The sequence below is a fragment of the Neofelis nebulosa genome, chromosome 2, assembly GCF_028018385.1.
Source record: "Neofelis nebulosa isolate mNeoNeb1 chromosome 2, mNeoNeb1.pri, whole genome shotgun sequence".
NCBI lineage: Eukaryota > Metazoa > Chordata > Mammalia > Carnivora > Felidae > Neofelis > Neofelis nebulosa.
Genome location: NC_080783.1, coordinates 207866191 through 207884567, shown reverse-complemented (window position 1 = coordinate 207884567; position 18377 = coordinate 207866191). Strand labels below are relative to the sequence as shown.

The window sequence follows — 18377 nt, the reverse complement described above, 5'->3', positions numbered from 1 at the left end:
GCACTCCTGTATCCCTTGGGTCAATTCCCAGCAGTGCTATTGCTGGGTCATAGGGGAGATCTGTTTACATCTTTCCCCTAGCTTAAACCTGGGGGCAGCTCCCCACTGACCGAAGGATGAAGTCCAAACTCTTCAGCTCTTCTTGTTTCTCTACCCTCGTCTCTTGCTGTTGCCACTGTATCTTCTGCTTCCCCCACCCCCACTGTCCCCCCGCCACTCAGCAGTGTGAGTTCCTGCCATACCGTAAAGCATGCACGCTCATTCTCTGTCTCTGTCTCCGTCTCCGTCTCTCTCGGCTCTGCTTGGAACATGATCCCTTCCTCTTCTGTCCCCTGCTTGCCGTTTGGAAATCAGTGCGGTCGTGTCAGCTGAGAAGCTTATCTGACACCCTTACCTCCCCTTCCCACTACCAGACGGGCTTGAGGTCCCCATCTGGAGTTAGCCAAGCGGCAGGGTTTGAGGGCACGGTCTTCCACAAGATACCAACTGAAAATCTGGGGTTTCCAAAAACCACCCTGATGTTCGATGGTTTGTTGGAAAGACTCAGAGAACTCAGTGAAGGTGATTGTACTCACAGTTATAGTTTATTACAGGGAAAGGATACAGATCAAAATTAGCCAAGGGGTAGAGTCTGGGAAGGTTAGACAGTCACAGAATATTTATTGTCAACCAGGGAACTCACACAAATTTCTGTGGTTGGATTATTGGGGCTTCATTATGTAGATATTATTGATTGATTGCCCGAGAATCCAGCTTCCAGTCCCTCCGGTCTTCCTAATACCACACGGCCAGAGAGGCCCACCATGTGTCACCTCATGAGCGCAAACTGTCAAGTGTGGCTAAGGGACCCATCCTTCTTGCACTTGGGACATTTCAAGGGTTTAGAGGTTTATTACCCAGTTGCCAGGGACAAAGGCCAGATCTCTCTGGTAAGGCCAAATTCTTTACCACACATCCCTTTCCTGTGGCACTTACGCAGTAGTGCCTGTCTTCTTATTTGACTCCCCGCTGGCTGTAGACTCCTTGAGCTCAGACCGTGACCGGCTGCGTCATGGAGTGGCCAAGAGCCAGGTCTTGGAGTCAGACCGCCTGGGATGAAATAGCTCTGCTGTGTCCTGGCTCTGTGACCTTGCGCACAGTTACAAACTTCTCTGAGCCTTGGTTTCCTTATCTGTAAGATGATGGATAATCTCTTTCAGAGAGTTTTGAGTAATAAACCAGAGGCGAGTGGAGGAGACGTGCTTACTACGTAATAAGCACTCATCAACGCAGATTTACTCGTTGCATTTCCGGTGTCTTTCAGAGCTAGGGATGTAGGAGGCATTCCATAAGTATTTAATGGAGGAAGAAAGGAATCCGTTCTTTATGAATGACTGGTTCTCTCCCGAGTAGCACTCGATGTACTCCTGTCCAACCGGCTGAGGTCCTAGATTCTGACAAAGCTGGTGGACTTCTCAAATGTATACTTTGTCTTTTCCCATTTGGAACTGAATAAATAGCGAAGCAGGTTTGCATTTGGATCTTTCCATTATAAAGGCTTCATTTTTCTTTCTTCTGTTTCTTTGCAGTGGCCAGTTTGGCAAAGCCTGGCACATTTGCTGGCAATGACGCGATTGTGGCCTTTGCAAGAAATCATCAGTTGAATGTGGTGATTCATCAGCTTAATGCCCCTTTGTGGCAGGTGGGTCGCCTATTGAGGGATTTATCTTAAGCTCTTATTTATAAATTCGCTTTGGGGGTGTCCTGCGATGGTGCAGCAGGGTCACTTGGACCGCAGGCTTAACCAAGATGGGAAGCTCCCGGTGGCTTGGACTTAAACCCCGGGCCATGTACAAATGGAGTCCGAAGTATAATTCAGGGACCTTTAAAATATCATTCAGCAAAGGTGATGGGGATGATGCACATGTTGTGATGAGCACCAGCTCATCAAGTGTCGGATCGCTAAGTTGTACGCGTGAAACTAATATCACGCTGTATGTTAACCAACTGGAATTTGAATTAAAACTAAAAAAAAATAACCATACATGTGTATGTGAGAGAGAGAGAGAGAGAGAGGGAGATACGTATATATAATTCAGCAGTCAGTTAACTGGGTAGTTTGAGGGTAGAGAGCCTAATGTGGAAATGCTTTAGATGACTTTGTTAAAAATATTAAAGGGGAGGTCGAGAGGATTAGTGCAGACACGTTCTGGTTTGGAGTATGCCTATTCCACGTGTATGTTTTGTTTTTTGGGTGGAGGGAAACACAAACCAGATGTACTCAATAAGCCTTGCTAACAGGGTTCTGAACAACAGAATTTATTTCATGGCTTAGGGCGTCAACCTCTGTTTCTGTGCTCTGCTCAGGCATGCGTAACGGTTTTAATAGTTTTTCGACGGCAGATAAGATTTTATGACAAATGTTCAAGATGGCCTCCCCACCCCTGTTGTGAAGTACCTGTCCATTCAACTGTTTTCCCTTTTCTTTACCTTTGGTATCCTAAATTAACCTCACCTCCCCCAAACGGTCCGTCGGACCACACATTCAAGTATGGAAGGTCACAGGTCGGGGGGAAAGGGTCTCCAGGCTACCACCCTCTTGTGCTTGCCCCTCGCATTCAGGCTGCTTCTTTCACTTTGCGGCTCAGCTCCTAAAGACGGTGCCTAGGACTTCTGTCAGTCCTCCTTCCCGCCACTCCCCCATTTCTAACCGTTCCTTTTTTAATTAGCTGAAACATGTTAATCATAGAGAACGGTGACATTTCAGAAAAGCCCGTCAGGCAAAAATCACCCAGAGTCACATTATCCAGAGATCATCGTGATGACTGTTAATATGTTAGGCGTTCACATAAACTCTGAAAAAAAGCTGAAAACATTCATACTTAACCGACAAGAGACGTGTCACCATGGTTTTAAACATATTTTAAGCACCTCTGTTAAAAAAAATTAAAGAAAGCACCTCTGCACATGTAGTCATGTCCATATGCACGTTTACACAGTCACGTATCGCTGTATGTTATTCGTCTCATAAAGGCAATGGTGACTTTTTTTCTCATTTTTTTCCATAGACCACCTGCACGCATATATTCCTCTGAAAGTGCTTATTTCTAGCCTCTGCTCGTTAAAAATACAGTTTATAGAGATACAATATATGGGTAGCAGAATTCATCCTTCTCTAGTGTGTACTTCAGGTGTTTTGACAGACACAGGTCCCACTGTGAACGTATGGGGGGACATTTCCGCCAGCCTAAAAAGTCTCCTTATGCCCCTTTGCGGTCACCCGTTCCCTCTCCCCATTCCTAATGCCGCTAATCTACGTCTTGTCGTTTTGCCTTTCCAGAATGTCGTACAAATGGAAGCAGATAGTCTTTTGTGTCTGTCGTGATATTCTTTAATGAAATTATGTTACAACAAAGTAAATTAGACACTCCGTGGATTGGTGCAGGATGCAGTGAGCAGGAGGGAGCCGGTGACTGTAGGTGTCGTTTTTGGGGGGCGGTGTTGTAAGATGTACCGACCCCAGGGAATGCTCTCATATTTTGTGAGCCTCTCTCTTTCTAGGGAGGGTCTTTGAGCCAAGAATACTGGTTATGGCCTTTGTTGTCCCAAGTTTTGGTCATGAAAGTTTTACTGTTCAGCAGAAGTCACTGAAATCATTTGAATATTTGAAACATTTGAATAATGACCCTATTCTTGGAGAAAAATATTCTGTGCCAACTTGGGAACCACACAGCCTGCCTTCCCCTCCATTGATAACTATTTTTTAAAGTTTTTAAATTATGTAGGTGGTTGTAGAAGCTAATTCTGCATAGTTAAAATTATATTTCCAAATACATTTCTGTAGTGTTCTTTCTCATGGATTGTTAAACATTGAAAGTATATATTTTTTGGGGTAGGGGGGAGAGTGTGTGTGTGTGTGTGAGCAGGGGAGGGCCAGAGGGGAGGGAAAGAGAATCTTAGGCAGGCTGCAGGTTCCACGCTCAGCATGGAGCCCGATGTGGGGCTCGAACTCATGAACCATGAGGTCACGACCTGAGCTGAAATCAGGAGTCGGATGCTTGGGGCACCTGGATGGCTCAGCGGGTTGAGTGTCCGACTCCCTGATTTCAGCTGAGGTCGTGACCTCATAGTTCGTGAGTTTGAGCCCCACATGCTACTGGTGTCAGCTGTCAGCCCAGAGCCCACTTCGTATCTGTCCCCCTCACCCTCTGCCCCTTCCCCACTTGTGCTATCTCAAAAAATAAAACATCGAAAAAAAAAAAAAAGACGCTTAACCAACTGAGCCACCCAGGCGCCCCGAAATATATATATATATATTTTTTTTTTTTTTTAAATTTTTTTTTTCCAACGTTTTTTATTTATTTTTGGGACAGAGAGAGACAGAGCATGAACGGGGGAGGGGCAGAGAGAGAGGGAGACACAGAATCCGAAACAGGCTCCAGGCTCTGAGAGCCCGACGCGGGGCTCGAACTCACGGACCGCGAGATCATGACCTGAGCCGAAGTCGGTCGCTCAACCGACTGAGCCACCCAGGCGCCCCACCGAAATATATTTTTAAAATAAGTATATTTGCTGTATGGTGGAGCTCTGTGCTGGATCTCCCCCATCTTCCGCCTCCCCAGTGAGGCATCTTATACCATTTAAGAATTGAAACTGCGTTGGTTGCTACTGTCTTGGGTAGGAGCTCTCGCGTCAATAACGAGTGGGCTCGCACTCACGCCATGGAGGTGCTGAAGCCTGCGTGTTCTCCTGGTGTCCAAAGGAGCTTAGGCTTCTGTGAACCATAGAGGGTGTGTAGCATAGAAAGTGATACATAAACGTAACGTAGTATCTTACTACCTGTGACTTCCAGTAAAAACAAGAAGGAGGTGCTGATGTTTTGGAGTTTTAACAAAGAAACAGTTACTGGGCTCTTTAGGGGCCGGATTCCGAAAAACTTCAGAGTTTCGGTGGAGGTGGTGGTTTTCTGGGGGGCATACCCGGGCTGGACCGTCACCCCATTCTTGTCCGGCTGTGCTCCATGGGAACATTCACAAAAGACTGCCTTGGGAGTAACGCCTTCAGGGTTGGGCGCGGTGGTAGTACAGCTGGACTACATACAATTTTGTTTCAAAATTGATTTCAGTGGGAGATTTGGGGGTTTGTTCTTGTTAATGTTTCTTAGTATGTGGTTGATGGAAGATGCTATTTTTGTTTGAATGATGGGTAGATGTACTGTGAAGCCAATAAAACCTAAATGTCTGGTCCCTCATTTTTATGGTCCCCTTTCAAGGTCTTGGGAGGAGTTCTAGCAATTTAATATTTGTAAGTTTGTATTCTTTTTCTCAGAGCCCCAAGTTGTTTGAGCTTCAAGCTCAACAAATCTGCATCCTGGAACAACCCTTCCATCCTGGAAGGGGCCTGTGCATTTGAGGGGCTGATGGGTGCCCACCCCCACCCCGCAAACTTGACCTTATTTAACTTCATTGTAAATTTGCCCGACTTTTGATTATGTGTTTTCCTATGGATGTATTTCTGTGTAGTTACCTATTAAGTACATGGAAGCATACTTACACAGCCACATGGGTAGGAGAAAAGAGAATTCAGAAATTGCCTAAGCATTTTTTTTTTTTTTTTTTTTTTTTACAGAAGGTCTTTCCTTTATTTTTTCCCCACACGTTAAATCAGAGGCTAAAAACACAAGGCCCACAGTCCAGGTGTGTAGCACTAAATCTCTTGTTGCAGTCACATACCTGTTCTTCCCGTCCAGCCCTCTGGCACATCCCGGGCATACCCTGAATTCGTGTCTGCATAGAGCCTGTTGGCTAGCCTTCCTAGACAATCCAGGTGGCGTTTCTCTCCCCCAGTAGACACCTTCCCCATCCTCGCTGGCATCCCTGTCCCCTTTCTTTTGCCTGCAGATTCGTGGCACCGAGAAGAGCAGCGTGCGGGAGTTACACATCGCGTATCGGTGCGGAGAGCACTATGACAGCGTTCGGAGGCTCAATGACAACTCGGAAGCACCTGCCCATCTCCAGACTGATGTGAGTGAGGCCTCCGTGTTCTCTTGTATTCTCAGCCCTGGTGAACTGGGGCAGGAGCTGCGTATCCTGCGGCTAAAACCAGGGATGTTTTGTGGCAAGTTGTCTTTAAGAATCTGTGGGCTCGATTAAAAAAAATTCTTTCTTCAGCTCCAGTGAGATTGATAGATAAAATTATTGGTCATTCTTCTGCTTTCCCTAATAGTCTTTGGTGGCTAGGATTGCATAAAATAGAATTTATATACAATTCTGAAATTACTTTTGTGACTTATAATTAATCCATGCAGGGGCGCCTGGGTGGCTCAGTTGGTTAAGTGTCCAACTTTGGCTCAGGTCATGGTCTCATGGTTTGTAGATTTTAAAGCCCACACATCAGGCTCTCTGCTCTCAGTGCAGAGCCTGCTTTGGAACCTCTGTCCCCTCTGTTTCTGCCCTCCCCCTGCTTGTTCTCTCTCTCTCTCTCTCTCTCTCTCTCTCTCTGTCAAAAATAAAAATCAAACTTAAAAAAAAATTAATCTATGCTTCATATCTGAAGTTTGGAAAGTATAGAAAAAGTGAAGAAAATAAAAAGTGCACAGGGTCAACCACACTGGCACAATTTTTGTTACTGTTCTGGTGTTTTAGATATAGCTGTGTTTCCTTTCCCACTCTGTTCAATTAACATGATTCCATGAGGCTCTTCTCACATTATTACATGCTTTCTTTGTAATTTTAAAACATAAAGTGAAATCGCTCTTCCAGCGTTGTTCCCCTGCCCGAACGCAACCCGTATTACCGTAGGTCATAAAATCTCCTGGAGATATTTTCCCCATGAAGCAAACGTGTGGGTGCACGTGCACGTATTTGGCTTTTGGTGTCTTTCCACGCACTCTGCCCCCGATTGTAAGCATCCTACACATACTGTTGTACGCCGTGCTTTTCAAACGGAAGGTATCTTGGAGTCTCACTCAACAGCAGTGCATAAGGAGCTTGCTAAACTGTGTTCAGTGGCCACACGGCATTCTGCTGCGTGGATGCACTGTCACGTGTTTGACCAGTCCCTTTGGCGGACTTTGAGACGGTTTTCACACTTTCGCTTTTAGAAGGAACATGTGGTGCCTTATATATACGTCTTTTCATGCTTGTGCGAGTCCATGTGTGGGATAAATTCCTAGAAGGTCCTCACTGCATCAGAGGACGTGTGTATTGATAATCGTGACAGGTATTGTGCAGGCTTTACCAGTTTGCACTCCCACTCTCCATGTGCGCCTCTCCCCATGTCTTCGCCAGCACAGCGTATCACATTTGCGAACCTCTGTCAGTTCCGTGGAAAGGATTGTTTTCCTAACAGTTTTAACTTGTGCTTCTCTTATTAGTGAGTTTATGCATCTTTCCCTGGGTTTGCAACCTATTTGTATTTCCTTTTTTTCGTGAACTGTATTCATTTTCTTTGCCCACTTTTTTCCCTCTTCAGGTTTGTTTTTTTTGTTTTTTTGTTTTTTTGGTTTTTTTTTTTAGTGATTTTTAGGAGCCTTTATAAATTAGGGAAATTAGCCCCTGTCTGTGGCATGAGCTGCCAGTATTTTTTCACAGTCTGTCATTTGTCTTTTTATTCTTTCCCCACTGGTCTTTGCAGTGATGAAGTTTTAGATTTTTATGAGGTTAAATTATTCAAGGTTTTTGTTTCTGGTTTTTTTTTTTTTTTTTTTTACATGTCTTCTGGGTTTAGGGGTCATGGTTAGGAATGTCTTTCCTACTCCGAGGTTAAAGAGAATTTTCCCATAGTTTATTTTAGTACTTTTGTGGTTTAATTTTTTCAAAAAAAAATTACACCTTGTCTCTCTTTGGAATTTATATTCATATAAATGTGTGAAGGTAGGGATCCAACTTTATGTTTTCCCTTGTGGTTACCTAATTGTACTCCAACCATTTATTTATTATATATCTTTTCCCCATTGACTTAAAGCGCCCCTTTTCTCATCTATAAAATTCTCTGTTTCTGGATGTAGATTCTGTTCCACTGGTGTCTTTGTTCATGTGTGTGTTGTTTTGATTAAGAGTATATTTTAAAATCTGGTGGAATTTTTCACTTATTTTCTTTCTTTGTAATTTCTGCATATTCTTGTTTTTTTGTTTTATATATGAATATTAGAATAAGGTTGTCATGTTAAAAAGTCCTGTTGCCTTTATTTTTATTGGGCTCTCATTAACAGATTAACTTCAGGAAAAATTGACATCTTCGTGGTGTTGAGTCATTCTGGCCAAGAACCTAACAAGCTTTTTTTTTTTTTTTTTTTTTTTTTAATGTTTATTTATTTTTGAGAGACAGAATGCGAGTGGGTTGGGGCAGAGAGAGAGGGAGGCACAGAATCTGAAGCAGGCTCCAGGCTCTGAGCTGTCAGCACAGAGCCGGACACAGTACTCAAACCCAGATGAGCCTCAAATTCATGACCTAAGCCAAAGTTGGATGCCAAACTGACTAAACCACCCAAGCACCCCTCTCTGATTCTTTCTTTTTTAAATGATGGCCATCCTACTAGGTGTGCAGTGCTATCTCATGGTTTTGATTTGCATTTCTCTAATGACTAATGATGTTGAACATCTTTTCATGTGTTTGTTGACCATCCATATATCTTTGGAGAAATGTCTGTTCAGGTCCTTTGCCCATGCTTTAATTGTGATGTTTGTGTTTTTGTTGTTGAATTATAGGAGTTCTTTATATATTCTGGATACTAGATTCTTATAAATCTATGATTTGCCAAAATTCTTTCTGTCTGTGGTAGTTTTTGGTCGATTTTTTTCTTTTATATATATATTTTAGGTATAGAATTATATTATCTGCAAATAGGGATAATCTTTCTTATTTCTTTTCAGTTTTATACTTCTATTTTTTGGGGGTGGGGGGGGACTAATTTCATCTGCTCTTATTTCCAAAATATTGTTAAATAATAGTGGTAGTGAAATCTTTGTGTTCTTTACTTTAATGGAAATTAAGCATCATTGTATGGATTTACCATGGTTATTTAATTATACCTACACCGTGAAGTCCTCAGGTTGTTTCTGGTTATTCGCTGTTCGTGGCACTGTGGTGAGCACTCTTACATAAATCCTTAAATCCTTACTACAGTTGACATTATTTGACATTATTTCCTTTGGATAAATTTCAAAGACGATACACATCGCCAAGTTGTTTGGGTATAATTTTATAATTTTATAGTAGATCACTTTTTATTGTGAGGAATGTACTGCACACTGCGAGATTCTCCTACTTTTCCATGCAAACAAGTAGAAATTTGTCCTTCCCTATTTCCCATCTCTCTGTGTTAATAGGAAGCAAAGGAAGAAGGTGATCGGGCAGCCACGGAGGAATGATTTTAGCTTTTCTGAAATAAGCTTAGGTCATAAAAGCCTCGTGGATACCAAGTGAACTGCTCTCTGTGTCTTTAGAAGTTGGATCGGCAGGTTCCCTGGAGTGGGCTGGTGTGCACATGGTGTAGGTGAGGTTGGATGAGTTGTGCTCACCTGTGACTGTGGCTGGGACAGGAACTTCACACCAACGCTTGCTGGTGATCAGATGGGGCCTAGGGACACAGATGAGAGATGTATGTCTGTTTCTTCCAGACAACTTGTCCTGCTGCAAAGGCTCATCGGGTGAACTTCTGTCACTAGGCTCCCGGCTCTGGAAGTGGACAGACACAAATGTGTGCTGTTCGAGCCGGCAGTCCTTACCAGAATGTTGGTATCCAGAAACTACGTAGGAGCTCTAATGCCATTCGTACTGAACCCCTAATCTTGGGCCTTTCTTTTTCATACTTCTCTTGTGGTCTGGAATCTCAGTGTCTGGCTGAAATTGAGCCTCGTCACTGCTATTCCCCTAAGATTGTCCCTGGGATCTTTTCCTCATAAATATTTACTAGGATGATTTTGAGATTAGAGTGTCTTCCTGTGTTGAAGATTCTGAATGTAATTTGCTGGTGTTCCATGATCGTTACTCTTTGCATTTCCTTTAGTTTCAGATGCTCCATCAAGATGAATCAGATAAAAGGGAAAAGGTGAAGACGAAGGGAGGTGACCTCGACGATGACCTGAGAGATGAAGTAGAAGATGCCGTCCAGAAAGTCTGCACCGCGACTGGGTGTTCAGTCAGTGTCTTTGTCCTGCAGTAATGGCGGCTAAACACGCACTGCCAGGCCTGGTTCACCTGCCAGTCTCGTAGAGCCGGCCTAGCGTGCTGACACCTGAGGGGCCAAAATAGGTTCATGACCTGTAGGTTCATGGCCTGATTAGGTTCAGTGCCAAGAGCTGTTTATTCATTTTTCTCTTGTTGGCTACACTTTACCCAGTAATACTGCTCAGAATCCTAAGAAGTATGTGGATTTTTTTTTTTCTCCGACCAGTGTTTATGCTAGTAAAAGTGCAGTTTTCTAAAGGAATTCATTTATATTAAAGGGTAATTTCTGGTGGCCAGCTTTATTGAAAATTAAGACCTTTTTTAAATGGAAAAGGTCTTAGACCATGCCTCAGGTCTCACCGTTACGTCATTTTGTGTATGCGGTCGGTGGAAGGACGTGCCCAGTCCTAAGTGTTCCTTTGTTTCTTGGATAGGATTTTAACCTGATAGTCCAGAACCTGGAAGCTGAAAATTATAATATTGAATCTGCAATAATTGCCATGCTTCAGATGAACCAGGGGAAAAGAAATAGTAAGTCCATGATTGATATTTATAAGCTTTCAAGCTCATTACATTGGTGATTTTCCAAACATTTAATTTTAATCAAGTCACAGGTGGTAATTATACTGTCATTTGTTCATTCACCAGCAGTTGTTTATTGAGCACTTTCTACACGTGGGCACGATTTACTAGGTCCTAGCCCTGCATCAGGGAGAAGGTAATCTGGGGTCGAGGCGGGGATGGGGGTGAGAAGTAAATAAACTGGTATAATAAACAGATCGGAGTGGTGTGGGTGCAGGGTCCCAGGGGAATGTGTGAAAAGGCCACTTAACCCCGTCGTGGCGGGATGCACAGTGTCAGGAAGACTTTGTTCTTTTCGAAAGAAGAATCCCTTATGAAACCAAAATGATAACTGAAATAGAATGGAAAGAAAAATTACTTTTCTGATGGAAATATTTAGATTACTACCATCCATCAACTGGTGATAAATCAGAATTTTTTTTTTTTTACTTGAACTGGGTTTAATTCTGTGACTCAGAAGAAGGAAGAAAGGATGTGGAGTCTCACTGTTTCTTCACGTTAATTGCTTAAAATGATTGCAATGCATATTGCCAGATACGTGCCAGATACTGTTCCTAGCAGTACAGCCGTCTGTGTGATTGGGTATTTTATCATCCTCTTTGTATATTTGCTGTGCTTTCTTAGAAAGCCGTAAGTAACTCGGTCTTTGCGACGTTCCGACAGTCGTGTGTGGTGCCTGTGCGTGTAGTGTGGTGTGTGCTTGACATGTGTGGCTGAGACCGAGGAATTAAAGTTTGAACTTTATATAACTTTAATTAATTGTAATTGAATTTTATTTTTTTAAGTGTTCTAAAATTTTTATTTTATTTATTTTGATACAGAGAGAGTGACAGAGAGAGTGAGCAGGGGAGGGGCAGGGGCGGAGAGAGAGAATCCCAAGCAGGCTCCATGCACTAGCACGGAGTCCTTATGTGGGGCTCGAACCCACAAACTGTGAGATCATGACCTGAGCAGAAACCAAGAGTCCGATGCTTAACCAACTGAGGCACCCAGGCACCCCTAATTAATTTTAATTTAAATGGCTACAAGTGGCTGGTGGCCGCTGTATGGGACAGCACAGGTTTAGAGCCTGTTTCCTTTCTGGTTTTTGGGTGCAAATGAAAGCTTTCCCCCTAAAAACACATGTTAAAAAGTGGCTTAATCTAGTAAAACACTGTGCAGGTGGGAAGCCAATGATAAGGCTGGCTAGCAGGTTATTTTTAAATTTATCTTCCACATATTACCAATTATTTCCCCCCTGTATTCCCCATTGTATTGATATTAGAATTTTGCTTCAAGGAAACTTGCTCTCCACACGCAGGTAATTTTGGAGTCATTTAACAGTGTACGTTGTTACGCGTTGTGTAACGATCTCAGGTTCGTGATTTTAATAAAAGGTCTTTCTTTGGAAGATGCAGAGGAGAACCTAGAGTCCGGCGGCCGCGTGCCCAAGCCATGCGACCCTTTATGGGAGGACGGTGGCAGTGGCACGAGAATCTTTGGAAATCAGGGCTTGACTGAAGGCAGGACTGAAAACAGTAAGGAGCGGGCCAGCCCGAGTGAAGACAACAAAGCAAATAAAAACCAACTCCCTAAGGTATGAAAAACGGGGCTGCATGGGCAGAGGGTGGGCTGCTGTCATGCAGGGGCAGGGGCAGGAGCCCAGAGCTCATTTTAGTGTTTTCTTTTGATTTTTAAAAAGTAGTCATTGTAGAAAACAGGGGTGGGAGCATAAGGGTATATCAAGAAGCAGAACGAGGACCTTGCTTGTCCGGTTTGGTATGTGTGGGCATTAGAGGTATACCCTGAAATCCTACTCTGTGTGTGCACCTACAGCCTGTCTTCCCTGCACGGTGTCACTGTGTGCCTGCGTGCTTCCGTGGTAACCCACGTTGTAAGATTCCCTTAAATGCTGTCATGTTTAGTGGAAAACTCTGTGTATAAATCTTTGTATTTTGCATTACTATTTGTGTGTGTGTGTGTGTGTGTGTGTGTGTGTGTGTGTGTGTGTGTGTAGAGTGCCAGAAGAGGAATGGACAGGTTAAAGGGTATGGATATTTGAATCTTTTTAAGGCTTTTTGATGAATTGTCAAATGCTTCCCAAAAGGGTGGTACATCCCCCTCCTGCAAGTAGTATATGAGTATATGGCACCATTCTTTTTACTGAATTTGGAATTTATTTTAAAGACTCCCACCAAGCAGTTCCGAGCTCAAAACGCAACATAATGTAAAAAGCCACAGGCAGAGGTAAAGATGCACTAAGCTTCTGAGGATTTTGTGAGGATTCCCTGGGGCGTTAAATTATGTAGAGAAAGGTGTCCGATGGCATGTCTGAGCGTCAGCTCGTGCAGGGACCAGGGTTACTCTTTCTTAGGTCACTGTGAATTGGATGAGGAGGAGAATGGAATTGATTTCATTTGCCAGCTCAGCGAGGGGACAGAAGCTTCAATGGAAATTTGAGCAGTGATGGGAAATACATCAGTTCTGGTCTGATCGGTGGGTTTTCTGTGTTCTTGCTGAGAGGCGGTGTGTGCCCCCTCTCTCCGTCAGTCAGCCCCGTGTCTGCCTTTGGCAGGAGGTCGCCGTGCGGGCAGCTCACCTGCCTTCTCTTTCAGGTCACCAACAAACAGAGGAGGGAGCAGCAGCGCCTGGAGAAGAAGAAACGACAGGAGGAGAGGCACCGTCACAAAGCCCTAGAGAGCAGGAGCGGCCACAGGGACAGCAACCGGAGTGAAGCGGATGCCAACACGCAGGTCACTTTGGTGAAGACCTTTGCCGCTCTCAACATCTGACTCCCCGCCCCTCGGGGAGATGTGAGAAGCAAGCGGAAGGTGGAGTGCCGTGTACCAGGCTTTCCGAGCGAGGCCCACCTCTCACAAAATGAAACACAACCCACAGAGCTCTCACACGAGCTCACGCACTGACTTAGTTTCCTTCAAGCTGCCTCTTTTTTGCGCAGACTTTTGTTAGTGATGTGTTTTATTTTATGGAAGTTCAGCGAAGCCATTCGTGTTCTGTAATTAAAATACCAAGTTCTAGGGTTGGATAGTTAGTCCAGGAAAAACCTTTTAAGTGTGGTTTCATTTGCCCCCAAAATCAGAGTTCAGTGACCCTGGGATTTTTCCTTAACACTGGGGTGAGGTTTGCTGTAATTGTTCATGAAGTAGTTTAGATTAATTGCTAGAAATTCAGAATGACAAGTTTCCTTCGTGTCTCTTTCATTTTCAAGCAGATATTCACATACGGGGTAGTTTATAAACGGTCTCCAACTCAGGAACACGTTTAGATTTAATTTTCTACTAATCCAAGTTAATCAGAAATTAATTCAGGAAGTATTTTCCCAAAGTAATAGGACATGAGAGGGGCTGCAGCCTGTAGTCAGGGTGGAGATTAAACAGCTGCTCCTTCCTGATTCTGATGTTCTTTCAGATGGGATGCGGGTGCTGTGAGTTTGTTTGCACTCAAGCCATATGATAAATATGCCCGACTGTTAATTAGGCCCGGACCTTGCTGGAAAAGCGATGACGTTGTTGAGTTTTTGGTACGTGTTGCATGACAATCAGAAGGTGGCAAGTCGCTGCTTATGATGTAATTCTGAGATTCTGATGGTCGGGACGGCAGAGGCCGTTGTTGTAAAGGGAAAGAAATCAAGAGATTCCTGAGTCTTAAGGAAGGGTCTAAAGAGTTCCTTGGTTTTGTAGGGGCAGAAGGTCTGGAAGAATAACTGAGGTTTTTCAGGTTCACATTTTAAGTGATGTATTTTCTTCCTTGCTATGCTAGACTTGGATGCCTTCAGAGAAGTCATTTGACCTGTTGTTCAGTTTTCTCAATACTGTGAAAATGGACTCCCACGAGATGCTGTATCTTCCTTTCCATTCAAGCCCTGTTTGGGATTTTGAGGTTGGGAAAGCTCTCCAGCGCTCAAGTAATTGTCAGTGACCTGGGTTCGCCCAACAGGGCAGAGGCCATTGAATGACTCCACACACAGTTCTGATGTGGAGAGAGGTCATTCCTAAAACTGGTAGATGGATGTGAACTCTCAAACCGTAACGTATGAAGTGGCCGGTCGTGGATAGTCCTTGCCTTTTAGCGACCCGGCACTTGGACGAATAAAATCTGCTGAATCAAAAGGTAAATGAGTTACTTTTCCACTCAGATTTCAAAATTATGTAAGTTCCAGGGAGAAGGGAAAACCATAAAAATGTTTTGGCCGTACAGATGTATCATCGTCTGGGCTGGCCCTGGATTCATTGAATCGTCTTTATCAGCAGGTGATTTGTTTCCTTCGGTTGTAAGGATGTGTTTTAATTTTTTGTTTGTTTGGTGACTTTCTGTAGTTGGAACATCCATCAGTAGTTTCCTGGAATCGCTCTCAGGACATTCCCCTTTGGGCTACTTCCTGGTACGGTGCATTGTGGTATTTAGCAGATTTAGAAACGGGTGCAGCATTTTTTCTTTGCATGTTGCAGAGTTCTGAGTGTGAAGTCCACACAAGTGAAGGGTCTCTGTCGCCTTACCATTTCCAAGAGCGTGAGATCCAGTGCTGAAGGATCTATTGTTCTCTTGGTTTTTGAATCGGGACCCCGTCCCGACTGTGGCTGATCTTTTCTGAGTGAATGCTCTTTCTTGTCTGTCTTGTACGGCAAGAGTGCAGGAGACCAGATCCCCTCTGCAAGAATTGAAATCATGTACCAGAAACTCAGCAGAATTAGGAGTCCGAAATAGCTTAAGGGATACCCCTTGTCAGAAGCAGTAGAATTGCTTTATATACCTGGTTAATGAAGGTGGCCTTGGGTCCTACTGGGTTTTAGAAGTTTTACTAGAAGCTGCGAAAAAGTTACTAAGGAATATTGGGCACCCTTGTATACAAGTTACCAACTTCTGATAATAGGCTTCAGCATTTCTGGGGTAAAATAACAGTGGTTTTAAAAACCAATCATATGGCTTTGGTAATTTTCTTTTATTACCATTTCATAGTTTTCCAGTTAAAATTGGTCTGTGTTTAATCAGTTAATTATTAGGAATGGGGTACGTGCATCCAGCTTTAGTGAACTCTTCTAGCTAGGGGTTTGAACTTAAGACTTTCTGCCTCGGTCTCACTGAAGTGTGAGGTATGGAATCCATACACTTAGTTGCTTTGTAGGCATCTGAAAACTACGTTATCGGCAGCCTGAATGGAGGTGCAGACGTGGGTTTAGTTCTGGGAAGATACCGTCGGTGGCCGTGCCCTAGTATGTTACTCACGTGCACCCCATGTTAGGAGGCGCGTCTTTCCGAGTCTCTGTGTTACATCTTGGCTCTTAGAGGTTTACATTACAGCGGGTTGTCTCGGTAGCTTTTAGGGAGGTCGGGAGAAAGGGGACGGGGCAGTGGTCTGTAGCTGCTTACTAGTCTTATAAGCTGTATATAAAGGTTTTATGGATTTTAAAACGATTTTTTTTAAAGGTCAAAATAAGAAATAAAATCTTAGTGGCAACAGCTTTGTACTGGAGAGGTAGGTGTATTAAAACAACAAAGAACCATGTGTTCTAGATAACGTAGTTGCCATCAGGAGATATTAGAGAGATAGAGCTCCTGTGTATATTTAACCTTTCAGTAGTGTGAACATACGCTTTCAGGAGCAGAGCCTGGTCGAGGGATTGTGGCAGAAAGAAGGATCGTGGATGTCAGCTGAGGCTGTTGCCTGTAGTTTCTTTTATAAGCTCTGAAAACCCTCCCAAACCCATTTTGATCCCGAGGGCTTATGGAATGGGGTCTCCGTGTGGGGCAGCTCAGGTGGGCGCCACGGGAACCTTCGAGTAGGTCAATGGTAGCGCTCTGCCTTGGCCCACCCCCCGGGGTTTACAATGTGAAATGGCACGGTCCTGGGGCGGGGAGGGCCGTGCTGAGAGGGGGAGCGCCGCTCACGTTTAGGTAGGTAGGTATCAGATGGACTTCGGCATTGAACTGTGCTCGTAGTGAGTCCCTGTCGTCCATGTGCAATTTCTCTCATTCTGAGAAACTCTAGACTCTGCCTGGGTTTTACTGGGTCAACATAGAATGCTGTCAGTTTACCTCCGTGAAATGTTCGACTCGAATATGCAGTCGGTGACAGGAAACTTGGATTTTTGACAGAGTTGACTAACAGTCTTCCTGAACAAAAGGGCCTTTGTGGGAGGGATGAAGGTGGTTTCTTGGTTTCCGTGTGTCCCCTCTGTGGCCCACTGTGACTCTCATTTTGGGCAGACACGTAGCTCTTCACCTTCACCTTTTTACCTCAAGGCTCTGTCTGTAGCAAACATTTAGATTCAGAGCCTGACGCGCTTTTCTGTTTTGCCGTCTTCGTTATTCACCAAGTCGCCCATCTCAGCTTTCAGAACAGGTGTTGCTAAAACTCTGGGGCCTTCCGACAGTTGTTCTGAGGTGATTTAATGATGGCACTTTTTACGCGGTGTGTTTTCCTGACTCCAGAGCAAATTGTATTTTTCCACCGACACTGAAGCGAGGATCTTCTAGGTTGTGTATTTATGGCACATCTTCTGCCGTCACATACCAGAGGGGGGACACGGACCACCCGTGTGAAGGGGAGATGGTGATCCCTGGTCGCAAAGTGTTGCAACGCGTGGGGCGCTCCCTGCGGGCCGCCGGGCCCTGCTCTGGCCCCAGCTAGCACTCCCTGTAACCTCAGACTCTTAGCCCCCTATTCTAAGCTCGCTTTCTGGTCTCTCTAGCCTGGTTAGGGGTACTTCGTAGCTTGGAAAAATCTTTAGCATGCTTGCAGACTTCCTTTGCGAGGGGCTGCTGTCCGTGAAGAACGTCCCCGTAAAAGCATGAACTTCCCGCGCGGTGGCTCTGTTTTCAGCAGGGCCTCCCTGGGATGCAGAAGTACCGCTCCCTGTGGTTGTCGGAGGAGGTGACGGTCCCTGGGCAGAACCGCTGTGATCTGCTCGCGCGCGTGTTGGCAGCCGGTGGGTCACCGTGACCGGCCGTCCGTGACCATCGCCGAAGCTCAGTCAGAAACCTCAGCCTGTGGTTGGATCCGCTGGTGGGTCCCGCGGCCAAACCCTGAGGAATGCCTGTGTGGGGCTGCTCGCGTCTTCCCACTCTCGTTCGTTTCCCCTGGCGGGAGGCGCCCTCGGCCTCCCTGGCCACCCTTCCAGCAGCCTCCAGCAGCACCGAGCTCAGCCAGGAGAAGGAGGTTGCCTCGAGGCAGACTTCAGACCTGCGCGCGCCTCTGGGCGCGAACCCCCTGGTGAGGGAGGGCGGGTGTGTCTGGAGAGCACGGGGCCTTGGCAGGCTCAGGAACCTTCTCTTTTTTCTAGTTGCACTGTACTTGTTAGCTTCAGTCTGGAGATACTTAAGACCTCCATGGGGTCATGATCCATAGACTTAGCAAGTCTTGCCTTATCTATGGAGCTCGACGGGGAGATGTGTGACCACTGTCCGTTGTCCGTAGTTCCATTTCCTTGCGGTCGTCTCTTTCCACAGATTGTCTTCATCTGAACCATTGTATTTTATTTTTTTACCAAAGTACTGTACTTGGCTATTTGCAGTGTTTTCAAAACCAAATGTTTCCTTTTTTTGTGTTTTTAATCTTCAATACCTGGTGCAATAGAAGCTGCAAAGATGTGCCACTTTATCTACGACGTGGGGTTTTGTACGCCAATAAATTCTAGTTTAAAGACAAA

The 18377-nt window shown here is 44.7% G+C and overlaps 1 protein-coding gene across 2 annotated transcripts in view; it reads left to right on the top strand.

Moving 5' to 3' along the window:
• Positions 1-18377, top strand: part of OTUD3 (OTU deubiquitinase 3) — a 30105-nt gene extending 11728 nt beyond the window's left edge. Inside the window, exons 3-9 of one of the 2 annotated variants that reach the window (XM_058718851.1) lie at positions 1569-1681; positions 5880-6002; positions 9989-10120; positions 10584-10680; positions 12123-12307; positions 13085-13206; positions 13326-13457. In XM_058718851.1, the coding sequence (XP_058574834.1) occupies positions 1569-1681; positions 5880-6002; positions 9989-10120; positions 10584-10680; positions 12123-12307; positions 13085-13177 (743 nt within the window). In that variant the 3' untranslated portion in view covers positions 13178-13206; positions 13326-13457. Of the gene's footprint in view, positions 1-1568; positions 1682-5879; positions 6003-9988; positions 10121-10583; positions 10681-12122; positions 12308-13084; positions 13207-13325 lie in introns of both variants that reach the window. The other variant, XM_058718850.1, reaches the window with a different exon arrangement.